Here is a 24,165-nt window from a genome sequence, read left to right as displayed (position 1 = left end):
CACAGCAACAATGCACTTTTTGTACATAAACCAGGTGATGTCATAACCAAGTCCTGCCACCAAGACCTGCACAAATGACAGTGTTAGGATACTTACGTTACCGTTGTTTTTGAAGGTAAATCTTGGTCTCAAGCAGGGGGAGACATGAAAACCAGCCACAAGCTATAAGTGCTGGTTGATATTGGCAGTAACTGGTGGGTCTATGTACACCACCAATCACATGAAGGGCAACCGTTCATCTTTTAGACATTTTCTCAATTCTACAGCTCAATCAGCTGGCCAAAGAAAGTGGTGAATTTAAGCAAGCATGAGCCACTGTGGCCGAGGAAGATGAGTTTCTTTTCGTCCTCATAAGTTTTAGTTTTGAAGCAACTTTGTAAAATTTGGCAGTAATTCCTATCCTCCTTTGAGGTGCAAATTTTCAACCTAATCGTAATGAGAGGCTATTTTTGAATAACTGCTGGTATTCAGTGTGCATTATATATTGAAAACATGTAATGAGAGTAATAGTTTGAATTTCTCCATTCACAAGCACAAGAGCAAATGTTCATATTTTTATCCTCTGTCGCTCCATGTACAATTTGAGAAATGGTGAATTGTTTATTTTGTGATGCATGATTGACCAGAATGAGCTTGCTCAATAAAAAGAAAATGATTTGTGCAAAAAAAAGTTGACCCTTAATGCATACGTTTAATCATTTCAGTGTGAATTTGATATTTGAACTGATCGTATATGAAGAATACGAAGAATTGAACTGCACAAATTCGCCAACTTTACTTTTTTGATGTTTAATGAAGGTTTGGGAAATGGTTTGTTACCTCCCACACTGACTCAAGCTTCAACAGCTCTTCTTTTAAAGAAAGATAAAGATCCAATTTCCTGTGGGTCTTATAGACATCTGTCTTTACTAAATGCTGATGTAAAAGTTCTGGCCAAAACTATTGCTCTTTGTTTAGAGAGGGTTTTTTCCTAGTATTATCTCTGAGGAACAAAATAGTTTTATTCAGGGACATCATTTATTTTTTAACACTCGTAGTCTTTTAAATATAATTCATTCAACACATTCTGATGATTTACCTGAGATTGTAATTTAATTGGATGTGGAGAAGGCATTTGATAGGGTAGAGTAGGGGTACCTATTCGCAGTATTAAGAAATTTGGCTTTGGAGATAAATTTATCAGTTGGGTGACATTACTATACACGTTGCCACAAGCTTGTGTTCAAAGAAATGATATTCGTTCGGGATAGTTTTTTTTTTTGTGGATATGCTTTAATGAACCCCTTGGGGAAATTACGCTCTGCATTTAGCTATTCTAGCTGTGTAGCGAGGAGCAGTGGGCAGCAGCCATGCACTACCTCAGGACCAATTCCGGTTCGTCTTGCCATTTGCCTCGGTCCGTGGCACAGACAGGGGTATTAACCCTAACATGCATATGTCTTTTTGCACTAGAATGTGGGATGTGTAAAGGCTGCCCTTTATCGCCATCTCTCTTTGCCTTGGCTATTGAACCACTGGCCATTTCATTAAGGGCCTCCGCTTTTTTCAAAGGTGTTATTCACAACAGCGTTGAATATCGATTATCAATGTATGCAGATGATTTGTCGCTGTATGTGACTAACCCTGCACCTTGTCTTCAGGGTATTCTGTCTATTATTTTAAAAAAAAAACCTTTTTTTTAACTCCTTAGACAAAATTATTAGCTCTTTCATTTGTGGTGCAAGGTCTCCAAGGGTCCGTAAATCATTACTCCAAAGATGTAAGTTCAGTGGTGGTCTCACCTTACTGAGCTTTCAATTCTACTACTAGGCTACACATATTCATAAAATATGCTGTTTGGTTGATTTTCCTTATTTAACTTGGTGCAAACTGGAAGTCCAGTCTTGCTGTCCTCCACCCTCTATATCTGCTCTTATACTAAATCCTTCCTTCCAACCTAGATTTTAGCATATATCAAAATCCTGTTGTGCTCAGTACTTTAAAAATTTGGTATCAATTTAGGAAACATTTCAAATTTGTAGCTGAATCTCCTATGGGTCCATTATGTAACAATTACCTGTTTCCTCCCTCATGTTTGGATTGCACTTTTTCATTATAGCATAACAAAGGTATACAATGCCTCCTTGATTCAGACGGTATTTTGAACAACTTGTCATCGCCGTATGGCTTGCCTGCAAACCATTTTTTTTAGGTATTTCCAAGTTAGAAACTGTTTCTAAACGTTTTTCTAATTTTCCCTCTTCACCTTTCCAACAATGATGGGAGGGTTTGCTTACTTTCAAGATGCTACGAATAGGGATTGTTTCAGAGGTGTAAAACTGTATTCTGGATGTTTGTGATCAGTCAAACTCTACAACAAGGGCTGATTGAGAGGGGAGCTTGGACCTCAACTCAGTGAGGAGTGGTGGGAAACAGTTGTGGGTGGGCTACGTACTGTCTCGTCTTGTCCTTGCCTTGCACTCATTTACTTTAAGGTTATACAGAGGGCCTGTTTTTCGAAATCAAGACTGTCTGAAATTTACCCAGAGGCAGAGGATAAATGTAATAGATGTTTGAACCCACGTTGTCATTTGAGCCCTATGTTTTTCTTCTGCCCACAGTTTTGGTCCGGTTATTTTAATATAATGTCTAGTATAATGGGAATACATCTACAACCATTGATTGCCATCTTTGGGACCAATGAAGCAGGTCGATTAAATTCTATCTAAAAAGAGATTAATTTCACATCTTTAATAGCAAAGCAAAGCAAATGTTCGAGACTGAAACTGGCACACCTACAGCTTCCGCTGGAGAAGGGCAGTTTAGCTGTTCCTAACATTAAACTGCACCAACTCGCATGACTCTGCAGCTATATCAGACTGGTTTCAAGAAGGGGTAGGCCAACCTTAGAGGTCGTCCTCTGTGTGGAGTTTGCATGTTCTCTCCGTGCCTGCGTGGGTTTTCTCTGGGTGCTCCGGTTTCCTCCCACAGTCCAAAGACATGTAGGTCAGGTGAATCGGCCGTACTAAATTGTCCTTATGTGAATGTGTGTGTGTGTGTGTGTGTGTGTGTGTGTGTGTGTGTGTGTGTGTGTGTGTGTGTGTGTGTGTGTGTGTGTGTTGGCCCTGTGATGGACTAGCGGCCTGTTCAGGGTGTCTCCCCCCCTGCCATCCAATGACTGCTGGGATAGGCTCCAGCATCTCCGCGACCCTGAGAGCGGGATAAGCGGTTTGGATAATGGATGGATGGCTCTTTAATTGCCAGACATCGTCTACTCCTACAGTGGAAATCTCCTAACCCATCTTCCGTTTCACAGTGGCTCAAAGACGCTGTGGGGAAGATGTACTATCATGTTAGCATCCGTTTTAAGCGTAATTCCGTCGCCGCGCTTCAGCGTATCAGCTCCCTCATGCCTCTGGGTGCACGCGCTTCCGACAGCCTCGCTGTCTCACGATCCCACTCCTGACACCAACGTAGTGAATTCACATTCAGATTCACATTCAGACAATTTTATTTATCCCAGAAGGGCAATTCAGAATTCAGGGGGCAGCCGGGAACTGCCGCAGCCGGGACGCGAACCCGGTCAACTAAAGGGTCCAACCCGTTAGCCGCTCCTGTTTGCCAGATCTGGGCCAGAACCAAGCCAAAGCAATGCCGCGTGTGCCACGTATTTGCCAATGGTGGCCCATATTTGTTTTGTGACATTTGGGCCATATTCACCATGTACCACACGGGCCACTTCCGGGTCACATCCAGATCACATGTTGCCCAGAGCACCGCATCTTTGCCAAAAAAGGCCCACATTTGATTTGGCATATTTGAGCCATATTTTCTATTATACATGTGGGCCACTTCAGGCTCACATCCATGTTGTCAGGGCCAGAAGAACACCTGCCAAATAATAAACATGACCTCAGGCTCGCTATGCCTGAGGTTATCAGCAACGAGGAACACTCTGTCATTTCATTTCATGTACTTCCATGGATGAAACGAAATACAATCTCCCCCAGCCCACAGCAGTGCAACACAAAGACAAAAACACATCCAAAAACTACAAGAACTTCAAGAACACACATACTAACTAATGCATATATCTAAACTAACACATATATCCAAACTAAAAAAATCAAAATAAAATAAAATCACTGTCCAGGAGAACGAACGCCAGCCAGGATGACTGAGATCCAGGCTTAAGAATAGGAGTGACAGAGCCTTTGCAGTGGCTGCCCCTGATCTCTGGAACGACTTACCAGTACACATAAGATCTGCTCAGACCCTAGAGACCTTTAAATCTTGGTTAAAGACCTACCTCTTCTCACATTCAATTCAAGTTGAGCTTAACACCGTGATTTTATTGTGAAAAATATACTTTTACCCTTATGTTTTATTTACATTTTATATTCTTTATTTTATCGTGTATTCTTCACATATATTTTTATATTCATATGTGTCACTTATTTATATTGTATTTTAAGCTTGTGCAGCACTTTGGGTCAACTGTGGTTGTTTTAAATGTGCTATATAAATAAACTTGACTTGACTTTCTGAGCTAAGTGCTGCATGGGCTAGCACTTAGCTTAGCCTGCCCCGCTTCCGCGTCCGGTCAGACTGCCCTCGGTGCTTCCTCCTCGGACGCAGCTCCAGGCAGGGCCGTGGTCCTTGCAGGCTCCCCCAGCCGATCCAACGCCAACTCTCCCAGCCAGACGCCCTCGACACACCTCCCCGCACTCCACACGACGACACCAAAAAACAACCACAGACAACGCCAGGCGAGGCCGCCGCCAGACCGCCCTCGGTATTATCGGAACTGCCGGTCTGCATGGGCTAGCAGTTAGCTTAGCCTGCCCCACTTCCATGTCCTGTCAGACCGCCCTTGGTGTTTCCTCCTCGGTGCACCGCCAGGCAGGGGCCGTGGTTATAATGGGGTGGGGTAGTATTTTCTGTTTTTAAACAAATACTGATACTTAAATTGGTGCACTTGATAGTTACGCTCTCCTTGGCTTTAATAGTGGATGTAAATGAACTATGTGAACAGTTTCTTTTTCTTCAATTAATTGGGAATTATTTGACCATATGTTATCACCACGGGTTTTACATTATGATGCAAGTTGCACAAGACACAACACTTAAAAAACAGGAAAACCCTAACTGCAAAATCCCCTGACTGCAATTCCTCAAACGGCTTTGGTGAACTCATGGTTGAAGTGTTAAAATTTGGAGGACTTGCAGTTTTTGCATCTGTTTCCATCGAAACCTCATCATCTGATTCTCTCATTGTGTCTAGATTTCTAAAAACTCCCATACCACTTTGTCGTCATAAAAAGCCTACCTACCTCTTATCTCAATAATTTTAGTCAACATATTTGCTGTTTAGAGGTAGGCATAGTTTAGACTGCTACAGTTTGACAACTTTCTGTGTGACCCCTTGATTCACATTCAGAATCTTGAAAGTTTAAAAATCTTAAACCATGGCTCACAACCAGGGCCGGAGTAATTGGATAGATTACACTAGGCAGAGCATTTTTCTTGGGCCCCCTCCCCACCCCCAAACAAGCACATTTTGATACTTGTAAACAAAAATATTACTTTTAACTGCCACATGGTTATTATGGTTAATTAGTTAGGTATATATTTTTGTTTATTATTAACTATTTATAACAGTTTAAACTATGTTAAATATTTTTAATTTAGACCAAATGTTGACGTTTTTATCGGTTTGTCTGGGCCCCCCTGTGGCAATTAGACCCTAGGCAGCTGCCTAGTTTGTCTATGCCTAGATCCAGCCCTGCTCACAACATCACAGATTCAGCGTGTATCTAAAACAAAAATTAAGGCCAAACATTCCATCTGATGCTGCTATCGGTGCTACTTCTAGCTATACGGGGTCTGCACAGACATGAAGTAAATGTCAACCATTGTAATAGGTCAACAGAACAAAGCAATTATAAAAGTTTTTAAAAGTAATTTCCCAGTCCTGGAGATGACTTGACTAGCCTTGACCCTGTCTCTCACACAAGACCAGATGGGTTATCCTCTCCTGGAGGCTACATTCAGGATCAAGCTGTTTGGCCTGTATGCAACAATGCAGCCTGACTGCCATAATTCTTCGATTTACAAATACACACTACCATGACTGACAGACATATCAGATGAAATATCAGATGAATTCATCTTTTAGCCTTTGAGGCCAATTGTAACACACACATTAGTGCCTCCCAGGTAGGTAACTGCTCAAATCATATCTTTCAAGCTGATGCTTTCCCACCTTATATGGTTTTATGATTCTTATCTGGCTCATCATATTGAAGAGATACCAACCGGGCCATGGGGACAAATGAAGCATACAAGTGAGCTGCAAATATGCCTCGCACCTTATCGACTGTCAAGTCAGGTAGGATGTCCTCATGATCTCTGATCTGGACAGAAATAGGCACAGTCACACGATTGTGTGTTAGCTATCTTAAATGGCATTCAAAATGGAGGAATTACTTAACTTGAAAGTCAAAATTACACTGCATTTCCTGTGGCAAGAGGGGATGAACTAAGATGATGTATGACTGTTGGGTCGAGCCAGAAATGTAGTAAAAACTTTCTAACAACTTCATCTGTAATGTTCTGTGAAGTCAAACTCAGTAGGTCATGTGTAAGTCAGTATGTCTCTCCAGCCCTTTCAAGCCCATCAGTACCCTTAGTGGTTGTTGAACTTGGCAACTCCAAGGTTTAAATGTCTTTGACTGCAAGACATTAGACAATGCAATAACACTGACAAGGTTGGGCGTACGAAACGGATTCTTTTTATGAGGGACAGCAGACAATTTAAAACCTTGGTCTACAAGATGCAGACAAATTGGTCAACTGCCAGAAATACATTCAACAATAATGAGGCTCGAAGGTCACTTAGCGCATAATTTTTGTCGCCGCCACAGTCACCTTGTGAGAGAGCAGTGGTTTGGACCCCATAACTTCTGGCATTGTTTATTATATATATTATTATAGGTATATATTATGACATAGGTACATCTAAACGTAGTCAGGATAGACATAGGTCCCCGTAACTTTATACACAAATTCCAACCATTAAGTTATTCTGCATGGATACGTCTAATAAGAGGGATAATGAATGACATGTTGTAGTCCAGGGATAGGCAACATGGTCCAGAAAGATCTGGTGTGGGTGCAGGTCTTTGTTCCAACCAAGGAGTTACACACCTGAGTCTACAAATCAAGGTCCTTAACAAAGACTATTGGTTGACTAATAGAATCAGGTGTGTAACTGCTTGGTTGGAACAAAGACCTGCACCCACACCGGACCTTTCTGGACCATGTTGCCTATCCCTGCTGTAGTCAATGCCTTGTGCACTATTACCCTCATGAGGCAAAGTTGATTTTTAAAGTTTACCCCGCTGCGTGTGGTTTCCGTTAAATAAAACACAGTACACAGCTTTTCCTAAATGGAAACAATATCATAAAGAGGCATTCATACATAGATCTCATTTATATTGATTCATCTGTCAACATCAGAGCAAGATGTTGAAAAGCTAATGAACAAGACAATGAATAAGACATAAACATCAGACAAAAGTCTAATTAAGACAATGGCATGACTGTACCCATGAGCACTTTGTGACAGAATAGAAGGGACAGCACATTTATTGAGAATGGTTACATCGGCCTACTTAGTGGTAACAGCTACCCCCTTCTTAACCCAAGCATTGCTACTGAGCAGAGATAGCATGAAGCGAGCCACGTCTCCTCTGCCCACAGTACTGCCAGCGGGATGCCCGTCGGAGTCGGGTACAAAGAAGCCCTCGTGAGTAAGAAACTCTTTAGCTGTGGAGGACACAAAGACACAACTATTAGGATTTGTGAGCATCTTCTCGAGGACCGCTGTCAACAGCTGTAGCGGCCTCTCAACATTTCACAAAGACCCACATTCAGGAAACAATATTCAAACGTCCCCGCTTGTTACTGCCATTGGATTTATGGACGAAAGCAGCGGGGCATGACTTATGTTTCAGCGAGGCCAACGTCTTTTTATTTCAGTTAAAGCGGGGGTAAAGCTACCCTGGGTAGAAGTTAGCAAGTTAGCTAGCAAGCTACATTTTGAAAACATACTGGGAAAGAATCCGCCCCCTCGCTTCTAACTTAAGAGCCTGGTCTGGATTGCCAGCAAGTAGAGATCAATGGAGACGCCAGCTTGCAAAGAACTCTCCTGATTGGCTGACAGGGATAGAATACAGACAAAATTGTCTGTCTCTGTTTACAGTGCCTAGGGTGGCCACAGAGACCGGATGATCTAAGTGCGTCTACTTGATAGCTGTATGAGTGTTCTAAATTAAAATCGCTGATAACCACTTTAAATCATTCACATAACCAGTTCTGTTGAAACCGAAACGACATTCTCATTCGGTCCTCTATAAAGATCCCCAAAGGCGAGGTTGAGCTTTTTTTTTCTTATGAGGACCCCATTCATCCTCATCATCACTGTCCACATAGATAGCATGTGCATGAGTGAACAGCCGTACAGCAATAGCTCCGAGGCGAGGGTTTAATCGACTTTAAAAAGACATTAGACATGGCGATAATGTCAAAAAAGGGCATGCATGTGTGGTTAATTTTCCTTAGATAATGAAAGATTATTACGGGGGGGGGGGGTTGTACTGTGACAAAATAGTTCCTAAGGTCACATTTTTTAAAAACTGCAGAGTGTGTATTTTCCTCGTTGCCATGCCGCTGCTTGTCGCCTTTACCTGTTGAAGGCAGGTTCGTGAGTCCTGGGGGCCGAACCACTGTCCAGCTGATGTCGTGTTTCTTCTTTAAGAAGAGCTCCATCTCATACATGTTGGTGAGGACACTTCGGATCATTGGCAACAGGAGGAAACGGATGAGGTAGGGTGACTGGGTTCCAGAGTTTGCTGATACATATTAAGAAAATAAAGAAAAACGGAAAAAGAAAAACTCAGACGAAATGGTAGATGGACTGCATTTATACAGCACTTTTCTAGTCTACCGACCACTCAAAGTGCTTTACAGCGTACGCCTCACATTCCCCCATTCACACACACACACACACACACACACTGATGGCGGAGGCTGCCATGCAAGGCACCAACCTGCTCATCAGGAGCAGTTAGGGGTTCAGTGTCTTGCTCAAGGACACTTTGACACACTACTCTGGAGGAGCAGGGGATCGAACCAGCAACCTTCTGATAACTAGACAACCCACTCTACCTCCTGAGCCACAACGCCCAATAAACTAAGACTAACCGATGAGAACTCAGTGCAGAGTGAAACGTATAGTGTCTCAAAACACCTTTTATGAGTTTACGAGGTACATTTTTTGACGTGTTGGACTGGCTGTCAGCAAAACATCCCTAAAACGGATGCATGGAGTTTTGTGACATTTTTCTGAGCAGGCAGGCCTTGGTCAGAGGAAGCACTGATTTGACTTCTGTGGTGAAAATATGTATACTTTTTCAGATATTATTGTGTGAAAAATGTCCTCTAGAAATGAATGGTGGAACGTTTGTAATCTCCTAAGCCAGTGTTTCCCAACCCAGTCCTCTAGGACCCCCCATCCTGCAGATTTTCAGTGTAACCCTGCATAGGTGGCCCTGCTTGTACTTACTCAACCAATCATCTCATAGCACTTAATTATGCAAGGTGTGCAAAATCTGACATAATTCATTGCTGATTGGTTGAATAACTACAAACAGGTACCTATTCAGGGTTGCAAAGAAAATCTGCAGGATAGGGGGTCCTTGAGGACTGGGTTGGGAAACGCTGTCCTAAACGATTGAACTGAGGAGGGGTTAGGAAACACTGTCCTAAATGACTGAACTGAGGAGGAGTTCTTCGAATGCTTTTTTTAAAGTGCTCGCCATAGTGGCACAGTGCTTTGCACTGCTGCCTGACAGCAAGAAGGTCCTGGGTTCAATTCCCGCCTGGGGCGGTGTTGGTACTGGGGGAGTTTGCATGTTCTCCCCAGGCCTGCCGGTGCGCAGTGGCTGTCTGTGTGTACTCTGCATGTTCTCCCCGTGCTCAGGTGGGTTTATATATCGACCAGGGGCCTTTCTGTGTGGAGCTTGCATGTTCTCCCCATGTTCACATGGGTGTCCTCCAACATAAAAAAAAACCCCAATAAAAACACACAGAACCCTCTCCTGTCTTGTCCCTGACCACAACATGGATGTCCACTTGGAATTGGTCTACGGGTGCTGAAGGAAAGGGCTGGGCTGCCAGCTGCTCCTGGAGGAAGGACAGCAGGATGGAAAAAATGAAGAGGGAACAATTCCTCTGCCACCACTCCCTGCATAAGTATGTGCACTAGTGTGTCCCTGTAAGACGAATAAAGTCTCTCTTCTCCCCTCTCTAAAAGAAATAGTCTTTTGACCGCAAAGAATTAAAACCATGACTGAACCTTTTTTTTTACTTTGATTAAAAGCTGAAATGTGTTCTTTGTTTTTGCTAAATGCCAACGTCATGTGCCATCCCCACAGTGAATACAGGATTATACAGTCGTCATACCAGGGCCAAGAGCACGAGTTCGTGGCACGACGTCTGAGGAGACTTACGCTCGGTGTACCAGGAGGTCATGGTGATGATCTTGTTGACCCTGACCTCTTGCATGGCGCTGACAATGGCACTCATGGAAAGGGTGTAGCCTGTCACCCCGGACAAGAAGGAAGCTGGAAAGCCCAGGCAGGAAATGATCACATCCTGCCCTTTGAAATGAGCCTTTAAAGTGCTGGCTGAGAAAATATCCGCCTCCACTACCTGGCAGCAAAAAGGAAAACAACAACAGATTCACAAAAATAAGCATGCTATTGTTCGGAACGCTTTTCTAAATAAGTAAAGAAAAAGATGAAGTGCAGGGGAATGAATCTTGACCTCAGCTAAGGTCAGGGGTGAGCGCCAGCACCTGCCTGCCTGGGAATATCCATGTTTTCTACCTTTCACACTTCACCTCATGAATATTCTTGCTAAAATAGCAGCGACTCCGCAGTTCATATCGAAGACGGCAAACGACAATACATAGTGGGAACAAAGAGTCTCATACCAAAGTCCACATTATAAACGGCACTGTCCACAAAAGCACATTAACCCGACATTATGGCGAATCCATTACAATCTTAACTGTCACAGTCATCTTAGAATATCTGAAGAGATCAGCGGTGCTTTTCTTTCCCTGATAAGAGCAAGCTATGTTCAAAAACATACAACATTTAACAATGTCACCGCAACATATGTGAACTTCAAACCCATACCATAACCCCCTTTATCAAAAGTACAGGGCAAAAAAAAAACAAAAAAAACAAAAAACAAAAACAAGTGAGGGGTGCGTTCAAGAACACAGTACCTTTAGTTTGTCATGTTGCACCCTGAGCTTGGCCGGGTTTCTGACTATAGCGGTGACCGTGTGTCCCTGCTGCAGCGCCTGCTTAACCAGGTACTGTCCCGTCTGGCCTGTGGCCCCCAGCACAGCTATCTTCATCGTTGGACCCTGGAAAACAGCTCTTTACTTCGGGTTGCGCAGCCAGTGGCTGAGTGGAAGCAACTGACATGGGTTTTGCTTTCCCACACTATGGAGCAGCTCCCACCCCGTTTTGCTCCTCCAAGTGTGAAAATCTGATTTTATGATAGTGCATTTAAAAAGCCCTATCTTTTGAAGGATAGGATATTTGCCAAGCAGTCACACCAACTGCTTGGCAGACATCCTGCTAGTAAAAATCAGGGTAAAAGTCACTAGGAAATCTCAGTCAGGTAGAATTAAATGCTGACAGTGTCAAAAGGAAACCTGTTCGCACATGGACACTGTGGCAGCGGGGTGTGGTTTAGCCTCGGCGAGAGAGGAAGCGTGGGTCGTGGAATGGCATATCCAGTAGCGGTTGACTGATGATCAGCCTCAGGTGTGCCTGACTAACAGCGCCTCTATATTCTGCAGTGAAGCTGGGTCCGACTGACTGACACATGACATACAGTGCATCCGGAAAGTATTCACACCCCTTCACTTTCCCCACATTTTGTTGTTACAGCCTTATTCCAAAATTGATTAAATTCCTTTTTTTCTCATCAATCTACACACAATACCCCATAATGACAAAGTGAAAAAGGTTTTGTAGAAATTTTTGCAAATTTATTAAAAATAAAAAACTGAAATATTGCATGTACATAAGTATTCACACCCTTTGCTATGACACTCAAAATTGAGCTTAGGTTCATCCTGTTTCCACTGATCATCCTTGAGATGTTTCTACATCTTGATTGGAGTCCACCTGTAGTAAATTCAATGGATTGGACATGCTTTGGAAAGGCACACACCTGTCTATATAAGGTCTCACTGTTAACAGTGCATGTCAGAGCAGAAACCAAGCCATGAAGTCCAAGGAATTGTCTGTGGACCTCCAAGACAGGATTGTATCGAGGCACAGATCTGGGGAAGGGTAAAAAAAATGTTCTACAGCTTTGAAGGTCCCGAAGAGCACAGTGGTCTCCATCATTCGTAAATGGAAGAAGTTTGGATCCACCAGGACTCTTCCTAGAGCCGGCCGCCCAGCCAAACTGAGCAATCGGGGGAGAAGGGCCTTGGTCAGGGAGGTGACCAAGAACCCGATAGTCACTCTGACAGAGCTCCAGTGTTCCTCTGTGGAGATGGGAGAACCTTCCAGAAGGACAACAATCTCTGCAGCACTCCACCAATCAGGCCTTTATGGTAGAGTGGCCAGACGGAAGCCTCTGCTCAGTAAAAGGCACATGACAGCCCGCTTGGAGTTTGCCAGAAAGCACCTAAAGGACTCTCAGACCATGAGAAACAAGATTCTCTGGTCTGATGAAACCAAGATTGAACTCTTTGGCCTGAATGCCAAACGTCACGTCTGGAGGAAACCAGGCACCTCTCATCACCTTGCTAATACCATCCCTACAGTGAAGCATGGTGGTGGCAGCATCATGCTGTGGGGATGTTTTTCAGCGGCAGGAACTGGGAGACTAGTCAGGATCGAGGGAAAGATGAATGGAGCAAAGTACAGGGAGATCCTTGATGAAAACCTGCTCCAGAGCGCTCAGGACCTCAGACTGGGGCGAAGGTTTACCTTTCAACACGACAATGACCCTAAGCACACAGCCAAGACAACGAAGGAGTGGCTTCAGGACAAGTCTGTGAATGTCCTTGAGTGGCCCAGCCAGAGCCCAGACTTGAACCCCATTGAACATCTCTGGAAAGACCTGAAAATAGCTGTGCAGCGACGCTCCCCATCTAACCTTACAGAGCTCGAGAGGATCTGCAGAGAAGAATGGGAGAAATACCCCAATTATAGGTGTGCCAAGCTTGTAGCTTCATACCCAAGAAGACTTGAGGCTGTAATCGCTGCCAAGGGTGCCTCAACCAAGTACTGAGTAAAGGGGGTGAATACTTATTGTACATGCAATATTTCAGTTTTTTATTTTTAATAAATTTGCAAAAATTTCTACAAAACCTTTTTCACATTGTCATTATGGGGTATTGTGTGTAGATTGATGAGAGAAAAAAGGAATTTAATCCATTTTGGAATAAGGCTGTAACATAACAAAATGTGGGGAAAGTGAAGGGGTGTGAATACTTTCCGGATGCACTGTACATGACAAGCTGCAAGCGAACACAGGCCAGACAGAGAGAAAGGAGTCTCCCGTAATGGAAAGAAAGAAGTCTCCAGCAATGGAGAGAGAGGATTCTCCAGCCAGTGCAGCATGCACAACGGTCAGCAGAAATATATAGTGCAAATAAAAGAGCCTGTCTTTCGCCAACGCTGTGTCCATCCCCCATAACCAAGGCTAGCGTTTTCGGTTTTCACCGAAAAATACCCAGATTTGTTAAAAAGAGCAGATTGATTTAAACTGATTTTCACCCGGATTTTATGTTTCCACGGATCCAAAACTTGTTCCTGTTCGTGTGAGGTTATGTAACAGTGTCCTCTTGTGGCGAAATTCGGCATGCTGGATGGCTTTGAAAAATAAAAACCGAAAACGCTGAGCCTTATCCGTAACTCAACCCTCCCATGGCACAAGTCTTGCCAGTGGTGGCCTGTACAGGTGTCAAGAGATGGAGCAACAAGAAACTCCTCTGGAGGGAACCCTCCACCGAATCACCAACCTCCAGGAAAGCCAGGCCCAGATGCAGCACCAGCCAACTCCAGCCCTGCAGGAGCTGGCTGCTCTGCAGGCAGAAGACCAGGCTCTCCTGAGGGAGCTATTGTGTTCGGCCACCCGTGGGGTGATCTAGACTCTTCCCCATCTCATCGGCCCCAGATCACCCTCCCCAAGATGACATCCGCTGATGCCGTTGAGGCCTTTTTGGACAAAAGGCCACCGGGAACTGATTTTCCAGGCAGCCCATCACAACCCCATGGCAGGTCACCTCGGTTATGATAAAACAGTCCACTGAATCATGGCTCGATTTTACTGGCCGGGCATTCACGGAGATGTGCTGCAGTGGTGTGAGTCTTGCCGGGAATGTGAATTGGTAAACCTGCCAGCCACCCCAAAAGCACCACTGCGCCCCTTACCATTAACTGAGGTCCCATTTGAGCGTATTGGTATGGATCTTACATTGGTCTGCACGGGGATATCACTTTATGTTAGTCATAGTGGCTTATGCAACACGTTATCTCGAAGTGGTGCCATTGCGCAATATCTCAGCTAAACGCATTGCACAGGCACTGTTTCGTGTAATCTCCCATGTTGGAATACTGAAAGAGATTCTGACTCACCAGGGCACATCGTTTATGTCACATACACGATGGGAACTATACGAGTTATTGGGCATAAAATCGATTCGCAGGAGTGTATGTCACCCCCAAACAGACCGACTTGTGGAGAGAAAACACTCAAAACTATGATTTGTAAGTTCATACACAAGGATAGCTGCAATTGGGATAAATGGTTGGATCCTCTATTATTTGCAGTGTCGGAGGTGCCCCAGACCTCCATGGGGGTTTTCCCCGTTGAGTTGCTGTTTGGCAGAACATCGAAAGGTGTGTTGGATCTGATTAAAGAAAGCTGGGAGAGCGGTCCACACACCACTATAAATGAGGCACAGTACATCCTGGATATGAGAGCAAAACCCCATACACTTAGGCAGTTATCATGGGAGAATTTGCTCCAGGCCCAGGAATGGCAGCAGTGCCTGTATAACAGAGGAGTGCGTCTGCATCAAGTTTGTATCGGGAGAAAAAGTCATTGTATTATTTCCGACGTCCAGCTCCAAATTACTTGCCAAGTGGCAAGGACCCTTCATGGTCACAAGGCGGGTGGGGGTGTCAACTATGAGGTTGTCCGTAATGACAGGGGTGATGCGACAGATTTATCACCTCAATCTCTCCAATAAGCATGGAAAGAGGCCGTCCCAGTGTCTCTGGCCACGGTGGTATCAGAGAGAGATGAGTTTGGGCCAGAGGTACCAAAAGTGAACTAACCTCTTTCCCTCCATTGTGAGAACCATCTCTCACCCCGCCAGAAAGCCGAGGTTGCCATGTTGCAGCAGCCCTTTGCTGATGTGTTCTCCCCCATGCCAGGACACACAAACCTCATACAGTACCGCATAGCGACATCTCTGAGTGTAATGGTGTGCTCATGTCCATACCGGCTGCCTGAACACAAAAAGAAAAATATTCAGGCAGAAGTCAATGCCATGCTGTAAATGGGAGTAATAGAGGAGTCTAGCAGTGACTGGTGTAACTCCATAATCCTTGTGCACAAGTCCGATGAGTCTATACGGTTCTGTGTGGACAATCGCAAGGTGAATGATGTAACCAAATTTTATGCCTAGCCAAGGCCACAGGTTGACAAACTCCAGGACTGGCTTGGCTCACCTTCCTTTTTAGCAACACTGAATTTAACCAAGGGCTACTGGCAGATTCCCTTGACTCCAGAGCCTAAGGAGAAAAAAAAACAGTTTTCTCCATGCCGGATGGTTTGTACCAATTTGTGACACTTCCATTCAGGTTTTTGGGAGCTCCAGCCACATTTCAGTGCCTCGTGGACTGGGTTCTGCGGCCACACACTGGGAATGCTGCAGCCTACTTGGATGATGTGATCATCTACAGTAGCAGCTGGGACCAGCATATGCGGCAAGTGGTGGCAGTGCTCAAGTCTCTGAGGCAGGCAGGGCCTACGGCCAACCCGAAGAAGTGCGCAGTTGGGCAGTGGGAGGTACTGTATCTGGGGTACCCCTTAGATGGCAGGCTGTGTGCCCCCAGATAGATAAGACCACTTTGATTGCGGCCACCCCAAGGCCTGAGATGAAAAAGCAGGTGATAGCATTCCTGGGACTGGCCAGCTATTATAGACAATTCATCCCCGCCTTTGCAGAGCTGACTAGTCCCTTGCCTGACCTCACCTGAAAGAGTGCCTCAGATCCGGTTCAGTGGATGGAGCAGTGTCAGGTGGCGTTTGAGAGGATTAAACAAGCCCCCTGTGGGGAGCTGCTACTCCAAACTCCTTACTTCTCTCTCCCTTTTGTCTTGCAGACCGACGTGTCAGACTGTTTTGCCTCAAGAGGTGGGTGGAGTCAATTGCCCACTGCTGTATACCAGCTGCAAGCTGGCTGAAGGAGAGGTACAGTACCGTCAAAAAAGAGTGCCTGGCCATCAGATGGGAGGTTTGCGCCCTCTGCTTCTACCTCCTGGGGCGCCCTTTCACCCTCTGTTTGGACCATGCCCTGCTCCAGTAGCTCCACTGCATGAAGGATCCCAACATGTGGGAAGATAATTTTCTCTCTCACGTGGGGTGGGGGTGGGGGGATATGGAACTGCCAGGCAAGAGGCAAAGAGGTTTATCAATGTGGTGAGGGTGGACATGCAGTTGGTTGGCGTGTAAGATGCAGAGAGCAGGAGGAGATGGAAATGGATGATTCACTGTGGCGGCCCCTAACGGGAACAGCTGAAAAAAGAAGAAGACGAAGGAGAAGAAGAATGTGTCGACCAATAGCGGTGTCTATGTTAAAGTCGGTTAAATGCAACCAATGTATTGGCTTTTAGACTGGGTGACACTCGTGTGGTCTACCTCACTATTTTTAGCACTAATAATAATAATAATAATAATAATTTTAGTATCAATCGGTGTGTGAAACTTGTGTCAATTGAGTGAAACTTTTATCTGTGATGTCACCAGGATGTGAAGAAATGTTTCGGCCATAGGGGGAAAAAAAGTAGTATAAAGGTATCTGTAAGGAGACTTTAGGGGATTTTTTTAAGGCTATACAATACTTTACTTAAATTGGGCTATAAAATTGACTTGACTTCACTTGACTTAAATCACTGCTGGTGATCTACCCATTGGGCTTACACTATTCAAGTCAACTCCAGTGTATTTGTATAGTCCAAAGGGTTTTACAGTCAGTACAATATATGACATACGGCTTCCAACTTTGTACTTGATGTACACTCTTGGCCACGATGTCAGCGATGCTGGTTTGTGGCACGTACTGTCATGTCAATAGTATCACGACTATATGACTCATAATGTTCCACCCCTTACAACATCAGCATATACTCGCTGAGATTATATTCACTGTTGGTAAAATAACTCCATATATTTTTCGATTATTTGCTCATCATGTGATAGATAAACAACTCAAAACAAACCTGAAGGACGTCCCGCTGCTTTACTTTCACAACATGCTGCTGTCCGCTGATGCGCCTCCTCCCGCGCCCAACAGGAGGCATTCAAGAGCAGCAATGTTCTGACCTGTTACTTATGCAGGATCTCTGACGTAACCTAAATCCATTGTCGTAAAACAGATTAAAATAAAAATAATAAAAAAAAAAGAATATGGACTGATTTTGTGCAAAAGCCCATGACTCAAGTAAAACAAAAACTGTCTGATAGTAAGTGAATATTGCAAATTAGAAATTTTATTCGAAAACAAGAAGAATCAAGAGAAATCTGGCAGCATGCTTGGCACGAATGTTACAAAATTATCAACCTCGTCAATACCAAGCAGCGGGTCAAAGCTCGGCCAGCCTGAACTGGAGAGGGTCTGTCCCACGGATGTCCCATCTCCCGTGTCCCATCTCTATATACATCCATGATCTCTCCAGTATGATCAGTTTACAAAGACGCAGATCAGCACCAGCATGTAAACAAGCTAGTATGGCGCCACCCATAGGCAAGGACCGCTATAACTATTGTTTTTAATCACTTTTCAGTATCACCAGCATAAGTACTGCTGATCTGTAGCAATACCAAAAGACGTTAACAGAGGGGAGGGAGGCAATATAAGGCAATACTAAAATCAGCCCAACTAGAAATTCCACCCATTATCTAACAGAAGTTTGGTTGACCACTACAGTAAAGGGTCCTGGTATTAAACATGTGAGGCTAGTAAATATTACGAGAATAACTGCTATTGATCTGTGACTTTTATAGCCAAAGTCTAATACCAGAAACAGTATCACCTATGAAGTGATACTTTTCTTTGTTGGAAGCTGCTAATATAATGGTATTGAGAGGTAGATTACCTGGATCTTACCTGGGTTATTGAGCATGCATCAAGACATGTATTGAGAGGTGTTTTATTCTGATTTATTTTGTTCCTTTCCTTTCCTTTCATGGGTCCATAGACAACGGATTTTAAAAAAAAGCATTACAGTCAGAATAAAAAGGATCAAAGGGCAATTATGCAGTCTAATTAGATTGCATTAGAACAAGTGAAATGAGTAACGTTTCTCTTTACAACTGCCAGCAGAACTGGGTTGTTTTCAGCAGACACTCACACACACACACACACACACACACACACACACACACACACACACACACACACACACACACACACACACACACACACACACACACACACACACACACACACACACACACACACACACGCAAATCTATACTTGTGGGGCCCCCTCGTTGACTACATTCATTTCCTAGCCCTTAACCTTAATCTTAACCACACAAACTGCATGCCTAACCCTAACCCTTACCCTTACCCTAACCTAACCCTAATTCTAACCTTAACCCTAAAACCAAGTCCTAACCCTAAAATAGACCCTTTTACTTGTGGGGCCCCATAAAATGGCCCCACAAGGGAGGTGGTTTCTGGTTTTTCTATCCTAATGGGAACCAAATGTCCCCATTAGGATAGAAAAACATGACACACACACACACACACACACACACACACACACACACACACACACACACACACACACACACACACACACACACACACACACACACACACACACACAATATCTCCCTTTCACCCTTTTTTGGATGGTGTGTGTCTTCCTCAAGTTTGGGTCCTCTACCAGAGACCTGGGAGTTTAAGGGTTTTGCGCAGTATCTTAGCTGTTCCTAGGACTGCACTCTTTTGGACAGAGACCTCAGATGTTGCTCCTTGAATCTGCTGGACACACTCTCCCAGTTTGTGGGTCACAGCCCCTAGTGCTCCTATCATCACTGGGACTACTGTGGATTTCACCTTCCTTATCCAATCTAGTTCTTCCTTCGGCTCTTGGTATTTCTTTAGCTTCTCGGGCTCTTTCTTCCGGACGTTGCCGTAGCTCGAGATTGCTGAATTGATCACTACTGCTGTCTTCTGTTCCTTGTCGACCACCACAAGGTCTGCTTGGTTAGCCAGCACCTGCTTGTCAATCTTGAACTTCAAGCCCCACAGGATCCTAGCTTTGCCAATCTCAACCACCTTTAGCAGTGTCTCCCATGTGGACTTGGGGACTTCCAGTCTGTATTCAGTACAGATCGTCCTGTACACTATCCCACATCTGATGATTGCTTATGGCCTGAAACAGGCTTGTACTGTCTTATAAAGAATTTACTTGACTCGTTGAATTATTTTGCTCCTTATTTGTTGAGCACTTTCCCTACCCTTGAGTGTTTCTTTTAACAAAGTTATATATATATATATATATATATATATATATATATATATATATATATATATATATATATATATATAGATAGATAGATAGATAGATAGATAGATAGATAGATAGATAGATAGATAGATAGATAGATAGATAGATAGATAGATAGATAGATAGATAGATAGATAGATAGATAGTCTGTTTGGTCTTGGGTGACTGCTCTATCAACCAGTAGCTGATGCTTTGACCCTCTGGTCTTGTTCAATCAATCAAGTTGTATTTTATATAGTGCTTTTCTAGCTGCTTTTCTAGTTTTTCCCAATTCCTTTCTAGATTCCCTATATATATATATATATATATATATATATATATATATATATATATATATATATATATATATATATATATATATATATATATATATATATATAGTGTTTTCCCCCCCCAAAAAAACGTCAACGGTGTTGACAGAAGGGCTCAACTAATGAAGAGCGGAATATCAATACAGATGCAGGAAAAAAGTTATAATACATAGCGGTACAAGCCTGTTTCGTGCGTCGCTCACTCATCAGCTGCTAATGACATTAGCAGCTGATGAGTGAGATATACATGCTCATTCCTGGCATACAGTTTGATGTCTGATGTCATCCATGTATAGGAGGGAGCTTATGGTAACTCCGCTTCTGAACTTTATCCATATCCAGTCTTTGTGATGATCTGACTGAGGGAGTTCGGGTCTATGCAGCACAGCACCAGGGGCAGTGCATCACCTTGGTATACGCCACATTGGATGGTTACCTGTATGATTGTCTTTGAGTTGGCCTCTAGTGTTGTTTACCACTGCCGCATTGAGTTCTTGATGAAGGTTATTAGTGTCCTGTTGGCTTTGCATAGTGCCAAGCGCTCCAGTAACTTTAAGTTGAGTGCTTCACAACCTGTACTGCATGGCGGGTCAGTTTCTGTCTCGGTGAATTTACCAAGCACTGTTCTGCCAATGAGATTATAGCATATAGATTATTGACTATTGCAAACTGTTCTCTTCTCTCACATGTCTTTTCTCTCTCTCTCTGAATGATGTCTTTTCCTTTTTCATTTTCTGTGTGTGTGAATGGTGTGATTTGAACCTCCCTTGTGTGCATATGCAGTCTGTACTCCTCCCAGGTCTTCAGGGTGATGGTAGTCACCACCTGGACACTGCTTGGCATCCTCCTCATCACATTTTCTTTTTATATATTTTATAAATCCATATAATTTTGTTATTCTACTTCAATCTTGTATCCTTGACTATTGTCTTTTCTTGTCTCTTCTCCCATGTATGTGAATGGTGTGATGTGAGTCTCCCCTGTGTGCATGTGTAGTCTGTCCTCCTGTCAGGTCTACATGGTGATGCTGGTCGCATTGGCTCTAGTCCTAGGCTGTTCTGCTGGCATCTGGACACTGCTTGGCATCCCCCTCATCACATTCTTCATATATAATTCCATTTGTATTCTGTTATCCTCTTTCAATGTTGTATTCTGTAAATTGTGTTCTATTCTGTACACACAACATCCCCTACACATCTGTCCGTCTTGGGAGAGAGATCCCTCCTCTGTTGCTCTCCCTGAGGTTTCTTCCTATTTTTTTCCCTCCCTGTTAAAGGGTTTTTTATGGAGGTTTTGCTTATCCGATGCGAGGGTCTAAGAACAGGATGTTGTATTGCTGTAAAGCCCACTGAGGCAAATTTGTAATTTGTGATACTGGGCTTTACAAATAAAATTGACTTGACTTGAGTAGATATGAACGTACGCACACTTCCGTGAAGAGGGACATGTTGCGATAGAAGAGGATTTATGGTATAACACCGGGCCGTTCTGTTAGAACAGGGCACCGCAGCTTCTCTCAGTCTAGTGGCCATAATGGCCAGTCAATGGAAGGCAGCCTAATGGCCAATGGCATTATCCATGCCATGGCTTGGCCGAGCACTGAGGGTGTTTTAAGGTGATGAGCCATATTACGGGAGCCACTCTGTCACTCTAATGAATGATAAACAAACAGGACCCAATGTTGTATTTCAACTTTAGATAAGTCTTCATATAGAGCATGTCTGCAATATTCCCGCTGGGCAAGCACTTGATCACTTATCAGGATTTATCAGGAACATTTATTTGTCGTTGCGTACATGAAATGAAACGAAATATCGCTTCCCCCAGCCCACAGCAGTGCAACACAAAAACACATATCCAAACTACAAGAACACATATACTATCCAAACTACAAAAAAGGAAAAGAAAACAACAACAAAAACACATATATCCAACATATCGGGAGGAAAAACATTTCACTGTCCCAAGAGAGTGAACGCCAGGATGACTGTCGGAACTTCCGGTCTGCATAGGCTAGCAGTTAGCTTAGCCTGCCCCGCCTCCACGACAAAGCCATTTGAATTGTAGATGTAATTAAAAGTATGTCCCAAAAAGCAGCTGCAAGCCACCACCAGTGGGTATTGGCCAAATTCTCTCCAACAGTCTACCAGCAGCTTGCCATCATCCTATTTAAAGGCCAGTCTAGCCACATGAAGTCATTAGCTTCAGCTAATCCACTTGAAACTGGGTGCCTTGATTATGAGATCCCACTGAGGGAGGAAAGACTGAAACAAAGCCTTGGTGCGGACCCAGAGAGCAGCACACGTGAAGCCACAGTGTTAAACTTGTATCAGCCAAGTTACATTTCTCATCATCCATCTGCAATGATCGACCTTTAACCCTAAAACCCCTGACCTGATCCCTGAGGACTGGCACAGGATGCAACCGGGCAAATGCCTTTCAGCCGCTCGCTGAGGGAAAACGCTGACAGCCAAACGACTTGGAAACTTGTCATCTGGATAGTAAAGGTGACCAGGTAGGTACTCTGCCGCTGCCTAGTCTCCCAGACACCTGTAATGGTGTTTTCATTCCTATTTGTGTGACCGGCATTAACTGTAGGCCTATGGATAAAAACTGTACAGCATGGACTGAAATGCAGCCATGTCTTTTTTCAACCACGTTCTGCTCTTAAATAGTTAACCTGAAAACATTCTTTCTACTTTTAGCACCTCCTTTAGAAATAATTTAATTAAATGTAGCATTGCTCAAGTTGCTTACTTGACAGCACAAATAGGGTGTGTGTGTGTGTGTGTGTGTGTGTGTGTGTGTGTGTGTGTGTGTGTGTGTGTGTGTGTGTGTGTGTGTGTGTGTGTGTGTGTGTGTGTGAGAGAGAGACATACAAAATGTCTTATAAGTAGAAACGGGTCACTGGAGATATTTTTTTCCGCAGTCTTTGCGTAACGTAAGCCTTCACAGAAATGTTGACAAAATGGGCCTGGTGCAACAGGATTGAGGACGATCAGATAGATGGGTCAGGGGTGAGCCGCCAGATAACCAGATTACAAGACATGAAGTTGAACATCTTCCACCTCCTCCCTATTTTAGCCTGACCTATTGCCTAAATGAGATCGGGTTCCCTGGCCATCGGCTTTAAAACATTTAATTAATAAATAAATAAATTACTCGTAAGAAAGTGTTTTTACCCGACATGGGCCATTCACTTCCCAGATATGTTGTCGGTATAAACTAAAGGTCTTTAATCAGAATCAGAATCGGAAACACTCGAAACATGTTTCCCCCAGCCCACAGCAGTGCAACACAATGACGATAACGCATATAAAAAAAAACTACAAGAACACATATATCCAAACTAACACACATATCTAAAAAAATTTTTTTTTTTTAAATCACTGTTCAGGAGAATGAACGCCAGCCAGGATGACTGTCGGCACTGCCGGTCTGCATGAGCTAGCAGTTAGCTTAGCCTGCCCCGCTTCCGCATCCTGTCAGACCGCCCTCGGTGTTCTTCGGGCGCAGCTCCGGTCAAGGATGCAGCAGACCAGGCTCCCTCCGCCGATCCAACGCTGGCTCTCCCAGCCAGACACACCTCTCCGCACTCCACACGATGACACTAAAAACACAGTCGAGGTTGTCGCCAGACCGCCCTCGGTGTTATCAAAACCTCCAGTCTGCATGGGCTAGCAGTTAGCCTAGCCTGCCCCGCTCTCGCGTCCAGCCCCAGGCAGGGCCGTGGTCCCTGGGCCCACGGGATGCAGCCGACCAAGCTCTCCCAGCCGATCCAACACCAGCTCTCCCAGCCATCAAACGAAGACAAATTTAGACGCAGACAAGGCACTGCTGGGTGAGGCCGCCGCAAACGTGAATTTGCGCCACCATCTTCCCACACCGGAAGCGGAAAAACTAGCAAAGCGCTAAAATGCCTTTTTCCCCTGTAGTGTTTGCAGCATTCGAAAAGT

At 44.1% G+C, this 24,165-nt stretch overlaps 1 protein-coding gene across 1 annotated transcript; it reads right to left on the bottom strand.

Moving 5' to 3' along the window:
- Positions 1 to 6,756: 6,756 nt before the first annotated feature.
- LOC130121271 (flavin reductase (NADPH)-like) lies at positions 6,757 to 17,657 on the bottom strand. Its single transcript, XM_056290151.1, has 5 exons — positions 17,598 to 17,657; positions 11,339 to 11,482; positions 10,554 to 10,755; positions 8,730 to 8,894; positions 6,757 to 7,809 (listed from the first exon to the last, which is right to left on the bottom strand). Exons 2-5 carry the CDS (start codon positions 11,471 to 11,473, stop codon positions 7,652 to 7,654), a joined length of 660 nt encoding a protein of 219 aa, XP_056146126.1. The 5' UTR covers positions 11,474 to 11,482; positions 17,598 to 17,657; the 3' UTR covers positions 6,757 to 7,651.
- Positions 17,658 to 24,165: the final 6,508 nt, after the last annotated feature.

The sequence above is a fragment of the Lampris incognitus genome, chromosome 1, assembly GCF_029633865.1.
Source record: "Lampris incognitus isolate fLamInc1 chromosome 1, fLamInc1.hap2, whole genome shotgun sequence".
Classification (NCBI taxonomy): Eukaryota; Metazoa; Chordata; class Actinopteri; order Lampriformes; family Lampridae; genus Lampris; species Lampris incognitus.
This window is presented reverse-complemented; position numbering and strand designations above follow the sequence as displayed.

What these genes read in the sequence shown, in the direction of transcription:
- LOC130121271 (XM_056290151.1), bottom strand. Translation starts at nt 11,473, where the DNA reads ATGAAGATAGCTGTGCTGGGGGCCACAGGCCAGACGGGACAGTACCTG. An exon ending in GACCTCCTGGTACACCGAGC is followed by an intron (nt 8,895 to 10,553) that starts GTAAGTCTCCTC and finishes AATATGTATCAG; the next exon opens with CAAACTCTGGAACCCAGTCA. An exon ending in CACGAACCTGCCTTCAACAG is followed by an intron (nt 7,810 to 8,729) that starts GTAAAGGCGACA and finishes TGTCCTCCACAG; the next exon opens with CTAAAGAGTTTCTTACTCAC.